The 10,946-nt window shown below is 53.5% G+C and overlaps 1 protein-coding gene across 2 annotated transcripts in view; it reads left to right on the plus strand.

Moving 5' to 3' along the window:
• LOC115107838 (estrogen-related receptor gamma-like) overlaps nucleotides 1–10,137 on the plus strand; it is a 47,319-nt gene extending 37,182 nt beyond the window's left edge. For both annotated transcript variants that reach the window (XM_065008809.1, XM_065008808.1), the window contains exons 7-8: nucleotides 2,375–2,644; nucleotides 7,892–10,137. In XM_065008809.1, the coding sequence (XP_064864881.1) occupies nucleotides 2,375–2,644; nucleotides 7,892–8,136 (515 nt within the window). In that variant the 3' untranslated portion in view covers nucleotides 8,137–10,137. The remainder of the gene's footprint in view (nucleotides 1–2,374; nucleotides 2,645–7,891) is intronic.
• Nucleotides 10,138–10,946: the final 809 nt, after the last annotated feature.

Raw genomic sequence — 10,946 nt, forward strand, 5'->3', positions numbered from 1 at the left:
TGTCAGTCCCTTAGGTTCCGTCCCCAGGCGTCATTGTTTCTGTTCCAGTGTCATGTCTGTGTGTTTGTGTTTCTTGTTTGTATTTAGTTGTGTTTATTTATTAAAACACTCACTACCTGAACTTCCTGACTCTCAGCGCACATGTTACACCGAGAGTGTGCAAAGCTGTCATCAAGGCAAAGGGTGGCTACTTTGAATAATCTCAAATATCAAATATATTTTGATTTGTTTAACACTTACTACATGATTCCATATATGTTATTATTCTAAATTGCAGAAAAAAGTATAAATTAAGAAAAAACGCTGGAATGAGTAGGCGTGTCCAAAGTTTTGACTAGTACTGTATATATAATTAACATCCCTACTGTGAAGTAGGAAATGGCGTCAAACGTCCCCGATCCTGAATCCGATCACATATATCCAGTATCTCTTCCTTCGCACGCTCTCTTTCCCCAAGCTTTTTCTCTCTCTCACTCAGATGAAAGTCTTTTGGCTCTATCAGCAGTTAATGTCCTGTTCACACCCAAAACATCACCAGGGAATCACCTGTGTTTTTGTTAACGCTTGTCCAGTAATGCTTACACAACATGCTGCCTAAGCAGGTGTGTGTGTGTCTGTGTTTTTTCCTGATCAGCACTTTCTTCGTTCTCAAAGAAAGAACGAAGAGCAACAAAGCGTTCCCCTCCTGAATGCCTTGAAACTCTTCTTCTCTGCTTGTCACCAGTGTTTACTGTCAGAGTGGGAGTCTAACCTAGTCAGTCACATGGATGTGTGTATTTGTAGCCCTTTGCCAGTGGAGCGTTTGTCTGTCTGGAGTGGGGCAGCCATGGGAAACAACCACCGACACAGACACACCAGGGACCCACTTGAGGGGATAATGGAGAGAGAGAAACTGAAAGAGAGCGAGAGAGAGAAACTGAGGATGAGAGAGTGGGAGGCCGATAGCGAATGAGCAAGAAGGCAAGAGAGAGCGATAGAGTCAGCGAGATGTTGCGAGAGAGGAAGAGAGATACAGTAGATAAGGACAGAGTGATGAGGGACACAGAAAGAGAGAGAAAGTAGTCTCAGCTCTAGACCCCTGGTAGCACCGTAATGGTGGTGTCACATCAGCTCTGTTTGAGTGGCAGGCTACGGCCCATGGCTGGGGGAACCAGTGGTCCTGGCAGAGGGGCCCAGGCTGTCTTTGCTACTGCCCTAGGGGAGGTTAGTCCAGCTCGGCCACTCAGCACCCTGTCCCCCCCGCCCCTTCCCCTGTCTGGTCCTGTCATGGAGACTGACGTTGATTCTGTCTGAGGGCTATGCTGGGAGGAGATGAGCTTGGCTTAAGACCCTCTCTCACACCACACTTTGGCCTTTTTTAGGCTGCTGTAAGATGGCTGTGAAGTTATTATGTTTGTGTTTCTGTAGGGGCACAGCTGAACCCTTCCAGCCCAGATAACCCTCTCAAATTGAAGCCTGTACGTCTGTATCATTGTTCCAAGCGCTCCTCATACCCTAACCCTTAACTACAGCATTGAGAATGACATCCCATGGACTAACTGCTCTGTGTTAAGTAAGAGAACCTCTTTGTCTCTGCCGGCTTTGTCTTGTCTCTGCGGAACAGAGGACGTCTCTGATGCTCCTTTATGTGTCCCCTTGTGTGTGTCCATGTAGAGGTGTCCTCAAAGACAACGACACACACACAGACTCACACAATGCTTCTCCTTCTCCCCTGCTGAATGATCGTTCCGTACCGGAATGCTGATCCCTATCAACCAATGAAAGAGTCTGCAGACAGCGTTCCAATCAATCTGGGAGAGATAAGAGAGGAGCGGGAGCCACAGGCGTCCACATGGCAATTGTAAAAGCACCCGACCCTGATAAAAATCACTGATGGTGTAAAAAAAAATTAAAAGCCTTCCCCTCCTACTCCTCTTCCTTTCCCTCCATTCTGTAAAACTAATCTTCTGGTTTTTAATTATTGTGTGTGTGTGGAGACTACAGATTGAGTGGATATAATCATGCTCACATGGGGGTGTATCTGTTTGTCAAAGGGAGTGTCTTTATTGGATTGACAACTTATGGGCTTTCACTATTCAACTGTTCCACAACGCTGCCTCCGCCCCTCTAGCCTTAACTGACCCCTCATCCAATGACCCTTCGGTTGACCTTGGTCTAATAATTCCAATGGGTCCAGCCATTCTGACCAAAACCATCACAATTCTATTTTCAAATGCCAATGTTTTTATTTTTGGGTTGTATCTTTTCGATTTAAAATTGTCCTTCCCCTCTTTGGCCTCCCTAATTAGACCTAGCTAAAAACTCCATCTCTCCTCCATCCCCCTAATTAGACCTAGCTAAAAACTCCATCTCTCCTCCATCCCCCTTTCTTCAGGTTTCCCCTTGCTCTCGCTGGCAGACCAGATGAGTCTACTGCAGAGTGGATGGATGGAGATTCTGATCCTGCGTGTGGTGTTTCGCTCGCTGGCCCTAGAGGATAAGCTGGTGTATGCTGAGGACTACATCATGGATGAGGAGCAGTCCAAACTAGCAGGTGTACTGGACCTAAACAACACCATACTGCAGCTGGTGAAGAAATACAAAGCCATGAGGATTGACAAGGAGGAGTTTGTTGTCCTCAAGGCAATCTCACTGGCTAACTCGGGTATGGAACTTCACTGTGTTGGTGTAATTGAGGTTGAGTTAGGCATGTATTTTCCAATGGCTATTTGTCTTTTGCTAGCGTTCAATCTGCATATATGCCAACATCATCTCACAATATCATCCTTCCCCTGCCCTATCTATGTTCCTCCCTATCCACCTGCCTTCCCCTCTCCCCTGCTCCTCCTCTCCCCTGCTCCCTCTCTCCCCCTCTCCACTGCTCATTCTCTCCCCCTCCCTGCTCTCCCCCCTCCCTCTGCTCCCCCTCTCTCCACTGCTCCCTCTCTCCCCCCGCACCCTCTCCACTGCTCATTCTCTCCACTGCTCCTCTCTCCACTGCTCCCTCTCTCCACTGTTCCCTCTGCTCCCCCGCACATTCTCCACTCCCCCCGCTCCCTCTCTCTACTGCTCCCTCTCTCTCTACTGCTCCCCCTCTCTCTACTGCTCCTCTCCACTGCTCCCTCTCTCCACTGCTCCCTCTCTCCCCCACTGCACCCTCTCTCCACTGCTCATTCTCTCCACTGTTCCCTCTCTCCCCCCTCTCCCTCTCTCTCTCCACTGCTCCCTCTCTCTACCCGCTCCCTCTCCACTGCTCCCTCTCTCCCCCCCTCTCTCCCCCGCTCCCTCTCTCCACTGCTCCCTCTCTCCACTGCTCATTCTCTCCTCCCCCCGCACCCTCTCTCCACTGCTCCCTCTCTCCCCCGCACCCTCTCTCCACTGCTCCCTCTCCCACTGCTCCCTCTGCTCTCCTCTCTCCCCCCCTCTCCCTCTCTCTCTCCACTGCTCCCTCTCTCCCACTCTGCTCCCTCTCTCCACTGCTCCCTCTCTCCCCCTCTCCCTGCACCCTCTCTCCACTACTCATTCTCTCCCCGCACCCTCTCTCCACTGCTCTCTCTCTCCACTGCTCATTCTCTCCCCCGCACCCTCTCTCCACTGCTCCCTCTCTCCACTGCTCCCTCTCTCCACTGCTCATTCTCTCCTCCGCACCCTCTCTCCACTGCTCCCTCTCTCCCCCGCACCCTCTCTCCACTGCTCCCTCTCTCCACTGCTCCCTCTCTCCCCCGCTCCCTCTCTCTACTGCTCCCTCTCTCCACTGCTCCCTCTCTCCTACTGCTCCCTCTCTCTCACTGCTCCCTCTCTCCCCCTCACCCTCTCTCCACTACTCATTCTCTCCCCCGCACCCTCTCTCCACTGCTCATGCTCTTCTCTCCCCCGCACCCTCTCTCCCCCCCTCTCTCCCCGCACCCTCTCTCCACTGCTCTCTCTCTCCACTGCTCATTCTCTCCCCCCGCACCCTCTCTCCACTGCTCCCTCTCTCCCCCGCACCCTCTCTCCCCCTCCACTGCACCCTCTCTCCCCCTGCTCCCTCTCTCCACTGCTCCCTCTCTCTCCCCCGCACCCTCTCTCCACTGCTCCCTCTCTCCACTGCTCCCTCTCTCCCCCGCTCCCTCTCTCTCCACTCTCCCCCGCTCTCTCCACTGCTCCCTCTCTCCACTGCTCCCTCCCTCTCTCTCCCCCCCCGCACCCTCTCTCCACTGCTCATTCTCTCCCCCCTGCACCCTCTCTCCACTGCTCCCTCTCTCCACTGCTCATTCTCTCCCCCCACCCTCTCTCCACTGCTCATTCTCTCCACTGCTCCCTCTCTCCCACTGCTCCCTCTCTCCCACTGCTCATTCTCTCCCCCTCTCCCCCCGCTCCCTCTCTCTACTGCTCCCTCTCCACTGCTCCCTCTCTCCCCCGCACCCTCTCTCCACTGCTCATTCTCTCCCCCCCGCACCCTCTCTCTCTCCACTGCTCATTCTCTCCACTGCTCCCTCTCTCCACTGCTCCCTCTCTCCACTGCTCCCTCTCTCCACTGTTCCCTCTCTCCCCTGCTCCTTCTCTCCCCCGCTCCCTCTCTCTACTGCTCCCTCTCTCTACTGCTCCCTCTCCCACTGCTCTGCTCCCTCTCTCCCCCGCACCCTCTCTCCACTGCTCATTCTCTCCCCCCTCTCTCCACTGCACCCTCTCTCCACTGCTCTCTCTCTCCACTGCTCATTCTCTCCCCCTGCACCCTCTCTCCACTGCTCCCTCTCTCCCCGCTCCCTCTCTCTGCTCCCTCTGCTCCCTCTCTCCACTGCTCCCTCTCTCCCCCTGCTCCCTCTCTCCCTGCTCCCTCTCTCCACCCTGCTCCCTCTCTCCACTGCTCCCTCTCTCCCCCCTCCCTCTCCCTCTCCACTGCTCCCTCTCTCTACTGCTCCCTCTCTCTACTGCTCCCTCTCTCCACTGCTCCCTCTCTCCCCCGCACCCTCTCTCCACTGCTCATTCTCTCCCCCGCACCCTCTCTCCACTGCTCTCTCCACTGCTCCCTCTCTCTCCACTGCTCACCTCTCTCCCCCGCACCCTCTCTCCACTGCTCCCTCTCTCCCCCGCTCCCTCTCTCCACTGCTCCCTCTCTCCCACTGCTCATTCTCTCCCCCGCACCCTCTCTCCACTGCTCTCTCTCTCCACTGCTCATTCTCTCCCCCGCACCCTCTCTCCACTGCTCCCTCTCTCCCCGCACCCTGCTCCCTCTCTCCCACTGCTCCCCTCTCTCCCGCACCCTCTCTCCACTGCTCCTCTCTCCCCCCGCACCCTCTCTCCACTGCTCCCTCTCTCCCTCCTCCCCCGCACCCTCTCTCCCCACCCTGCTCCCCTCTCTCCTCTCCTGCTCCCTCTCTCCCCCCCCTCTCTCCACCCTCTCTCCCCGCACCCTCTCTCCCCCTCTCCTGCTCCCTCTCTCCCCTCTCCACCTCATTCTCTCCCGCACCCTCTCTCACTGCTCCACTGCTCTCCTCTCCCCCCCGCACCCTCTCTCCACTGCTCCCTCTCTCCACTGCTCCCTCTCTCCCCCGCTCCCTCTCTCTACTGCTCGCTCTCTCCACTGCTCCCTCTCTCCACTGCTCCCTCTCTCCCCCGCACCCTCTCTCCACTGCTCATTCTCTCCCCCTGCACCCTCTCTCCACTGCTCCCTCTCTCCACTGCTCATTCTCTCCCCCATTCCTCCCCCGCACCCTCTCTCCACTGCTCATTCTCTCCACTGCTCCCTCTCTCCCCCTGCTCCCTCTCTCCCCCCATTCTCTCCCCGCTCCCTCTCTCTACTGCTCCCTCTCCACTGCTCCCTCTCTCCCCCCGCACCCTCTCTCCACTGCTCATTCTCTCCCCCTCCACTGCACCCTCTCTCCACTGCTCATTCTCTCCACTGCTCCCTCTCTCCACTGCTCCCTCTCTCCACTGCTCCCTCTCTCCACTGTTCCCTCTCTCCCCCGCCCTGCTCACATTCTCTCCCCCTCTCCCTCTCTCTACTGCTCCCTCTCTCTACTGCTCCCTCTCCACTGCTCCCTCTCCCTCTCCCCCCTCACCCCCCTCTCCACTGCTCACTTCTTCCCCCGCACCCTCTCTCCCCCGCACCCTCTCTCCACTGCTCTCTCTCTCCACTGCTCATTCTCTCCCCCCCCTCTCTCCACTGCACCCTCTCTCCACTGCTCCCTCTCTCCACTGCTCCCTCTCTCCACTGCTCCCTCTCTCCACTGCTCCCTCTCTCCACTGCTCCCTCTCTCCACTGCTCCCTCTCTCCTCTGCTCCCTCTCTCCACTGCTCCCTCTCTCCCCCTCTCTCCCTCTCTCTCCACTGCTCCCTCTCTCTACTGCTCCCTCTCTCTACTGCTCCCTCTCTCCACTGCTCCCTCTCTCCCCCGCACCCTCTCTCCACTGCTCATTCTCTCCCCCGCACCCTCTCTCCACTGCTCTCTCTCTCCACTGCTCATTCTCTCCCCGCACCCTCTCTCCACTGCTCCCTCTCTCCCCGCACCCTCTCTCCCACTGCTCCCTCTCTCCACTGCTCATTCTCTCCCCCGCACCCTCTCTCCACTGCTCTCTCTCTCCACTGCTCATTCTCTCCCCCGCACCCTCTCTCTCCACTGCTCCCTCTCTCCACTGCTCCCTCTCTCCACTGCTCCCTCTCTCCACTGCTCCCTCTCTCCACTGCTCCCTCTCCACTGCTCCCTCTCTCCCCGCTCTCTCCCTCTCTCCACTGCTCCCTCTCTCCCCCCCGCACCCTCTCTCCACTGCTCCCTCTCTCCCCCTCCACCCTCTCTCCACTGCTCCCTCTCTCCACTGCTCCCTCTCTCCCCCGCACCCTCTCTCTACTGCTCCCTCTCTCTACTGCTCCCTCTCTCTACTGCTCCTCTCTCTCCACTGCTCCCTCTCTCCCCCCTCTCTCTACCCTCTCCCTCTCTCCACTGCTCATTCTCTCCCCCTCTCCACTGCTCCCTCTCTCCCCGCCCCTCTCTCTCCACTGCTCCCTCTCTCCACTGCTCCCTCTCTCCCCCGCACCCTCTCTCCACTGCTCATTCTCTCCCCGCTCCCTCTCTCCACTGCTCCCTCTCTCCACTGCTCTCTCCTGCTCCCTCTCCACTGCTCCCTCTCTCCACTGCTCATTCTCTCCCCCGCACCCTCTCTCCACTGCTCTCTCTCTCCACTGCTCATTCTCTCCCCCCGCCCTCTCCCCCTCACCCTCTCTCCACTGCTCCCTCTCTCCCCGCCCTCTCTCCCCCCTCTCTCCACTGCTCCCTCTCTCCACTGCTCATTCTCTCCCCGCACCCTCTCTCCACTGCTCTCTCTCTCCACTGCTCATTCTCTCCCCCGCACCCTCTCTCCACTGCTCCCTCTCTCCACTGCTCCCTCTCTCCCTCTCTCCACTGCTCCCTCTCTCCACTGCCCCTCTCCCCCGCACCCTCTCTCTCCCCTCTCTCCCTCTCTCTCCCCGCTCCCTCTCTCCACTGCTCCCTCTCTCCACTGCTCCCTCTCTCCCCCCCTGCACCCTCTCTCCACTGCTCATTCTCTCCCCCGCACCCTCTCTCCCCTCTCTCTGCTCCCTCTCTGCCCCTCTCTCACTGCTCCCTCTCTCCCCCGCACCCTCTCTCCACTGCTCATTCTCTCCCCTCTCCCCCGCACCCTCCACTCTCCACTGCTCCCTCCACTGCTCCCTCTCTCCACTGCTCCCTCTCTCCACTGCTCCCTCTCTCCCCCGCTCCCTCTCTCCCACTGCTCCCTCTCTCCACTGCTCCCTCTCTCCCCCTGCTCCCTCTCTCCACTGCTCCCTCTCTCCACTGCTCCCTCTCTCCACTGCACCCTCTCTCCACTGCTCCCTCTCTCCCCTGCTCTCCACTGCTCCCTCTCTCCCCTGCTCCCTCTCTCCCCCTCCTCCTCTCCCCCGCTCCCTCTCTCCACAGACTCCATGCAGATAGAGGACGTGGAGGCAGTCCAGAGTCTCCAGGATGTGCTCCATGGGGCCCTGCAGGACTACGAGAGTGCCCAGCACACGGAGGACCCTCGGCGGGCAGGCAAGCTCATCATGACCCTGCCCCTGCTCCGGCAGACAGCCGCCAGGGCTGTGCAGCACTTCTGCAGCATCAAGCAGGAAGGCCGTGTGCCCATGCACAAACTGTTCCTGGAACTGCTGGAGGCCAGGGCCTGACCAGCCACGTGGGACTAGGATCACATAGAGCAAGAATAGGGTAGTGATGTCATAAAGGTCAAGATTAATGCAGGAAGTGGTATTGTGCTGGAAGAACAGAGTGAACAGCAATGAGTGGACCTGAACGGAGACAAAATGGCTCCTTTGTGAAGTTCCAGATGCTCTTCTATTAATAAGTCATTGTTGTCCAATCCTTCTTTATGCCATTCTGGGACTGTTGTGAGTTTGACAAGGCTAACACAGCCCTGCTCGCCATTACAAACTCAGGAGGAGAGGAGGAAGGACTGACATCACCTTAGTGACAGGGATAACTGCCTTATGAGGGATTTTGATGGCAGTTCTTAATATAAACCTAAACAGTGAAATGAAGAAAGACACCCAAAACTTGAAGATCCTCTAGGATTATTATTTGTGTGAAACCAGCTCTAAGCCTGTTCATCTTGCATTTTAGTGCTTGAATAACTTTTCTTTTTTATATCAAATGAACTGTGGACAGGCTTGCCAAAGAACGGTGTGACACACTTAGTCAAAGGATGCAGCAAGCGGTCACAATAACGTATGTAAGGCACTCACCTATAATAAGTTAGGGAACTTGATTTCATTAAGTCACTGTAACTCTTTTTTTTAAACCTTTATTTAACTAGGCAAGTCAGTTAAGAACAAATTCTTATTTTTGATGACAGCCTAGGAACAGTGGGTTAACTGCCTGTTCAGAGGAAGAATTACAGATTTTTACGTTGTCAGCTCAGGGGATTTGATCTTGCAACCCTTTGATTACTTGTCCAACACCCTAACCACTAGTCCACCTGCCGCCCCAATGATTATGAAGGTGAGGGGAGATATTGAAAAAAGGCCTATATTCAATCAGCTCAAGAGTTAACCACGAAAGCAGACACCCGCATAGCGGATGTTTTGGTGGAGTCGGAGGTGGAACTCTCAAATCAGTGAGCAGCTGCTCTTCCGATCATTGTCACGAAGCCACACCCACTGGCGTTAGAAGTTCAGAAAGAAAACGTGTCGAAAGCTATATAGAAATAATGATGCTCGAATGTAAAAATCATTCAACTAATTAATGAGGGTTTCTATCATCCTAATGGAGGTATAGATTACATCTCACATTCCAGTGTTGAACTTGTAAAGAAGGCTGCATGGGTTTTCAGATAATGTGACTCGGTGCAGCCAATGGCAGTGTCCGATTTAGGTATAATGCCCGGAGCCACTTGTGGATTTGACAGCTCTTAGCGCAGTTCCATCTCCAACACCATCAAAACAGCCACTACGCAGATGTCAGCTAAAGCAGATCTGATTGAATAGAGTCCTAAAAATGTATTTATTGTTGGCTTGATTATTTTGTTTTTTCGTTTTTTATTTACCAGTGTGGCATTAACGAAGAATATTAAAGGAATAAATACAGATCATTTTCTAAAGATTAAGTCATTTTGTTTTAATAAGTAAATAAAACGTTTTGTACTAGCTTCACTACTTCACTCATGGCACTGATACCTGTACTATACCATAGCATCTAAGGCGATATAATAACGTGATGTACAGTACTTGATGACATTGAACCATGCATTGAGTTGTAGATTACACACTGTGCAAAGCACCTTTCTTTCTTATGATGAACATCTGGTGGTGGTATTTCAAACGTGTCTCTGTGTTTCCGTTTCAGAAAGTAGAAATCTTGGAAAATCACAAATGGTCAAATTAATGGAAACTAAATCGCTAGGAATGTGAAAACAGCTTTTAAACTCCCCGTACATTACGGACAACTGTATTTTTATTTGCTCCAACTGTGCGGAATAATCTGTATATTTTTGTGACAAAGTATATCATAAAGTGTGATCCAGCAATACTGTGTGAAGGGGGTGTAAATGTATGTATTCTGTATATAAAGTTCAGCGCCAACTGAGTTGTAACCCATGTTCAGATGAGATGTACACTACTACTACCATTCTCAGGACGATTCTAGGGCAATAAAGATGCTTCCAGTTCCAGAAAGAGTCTTCATCTTTCTATCTGTTATAGGTTTGTGACACAATCACATGTCCCAGTCAGACTTTTGGGAAACAGGGAGGCAGAAGGGGAGACGTCCTCATTGATGAAGAGAGGGGGAATGAAAGGAAGAAGGGAGAACTAGTGAAGGGAGAACTAGTGAAGCAATGGAGAGGGGTAGACGTGAATCATGAGAAGATCAGTGCGGAGGAGAGGTGGCGTAGGGAAAGATGCAGGTACTCTGCCTGACGTTACAATAAATAATGGACACCCACATGCTACCGCAGTGACTTGTTTCAGAAAACAGACTGCTGTCACTTTGAACGATTGTCTATGACAGGCGCCTCGTTTCTCAAGGTGGCCATAAATGTTGGCTTGAGGTGTGTCTATTGGACAGATGAGTAGGAAGTGTCGGGGCTGGTAGGGGGACGGTCCCATATGAGAGGATCCATAATTAACGACATTATTTGAATGAAGTCTAAAAGCGCCGCTGGGAACAGATTGTCAAGGTTGTTGAAATCAAGCACCTGACTTCCTCTCAGTCAAAGGTTGTGATTGCCTGACAGGATTATTGCCTTTATGAGGCAGAGACAATCACGAACTGTGTCTTTCAGCACAAACCTAACAGGGAAAACTAGGCACATATAAAAAAAAAATTGTCCTTGAAATATCAACCTGATTTCGAATTGCTTCAGTACAAAAACATAAGACGGAACGATTGCCATTAAAGGAAAAATCCGCTCAAAAATGATGTGACGCACATTTTTTCATTAGTCCACTTGCTTCAGTCCCAAAATGTTTTGCATGTCAAGTTT

The sequence above is a fragment of the Oncorhynchus nerka genome, linkage group LG24 (assembly GCF_034236695.1).
Source record: "Oncorhynchus nerka isolate Pitt River linkage group LG24, Oner_Uvic_2.0, whole genome shotgun sequence".
NCBI lineage: Eukaryota > Metazoa > Chordata > Actinopteri > Salmoniformes > Salmonidae > Oncorhynchus > Oncorhynchus nerka.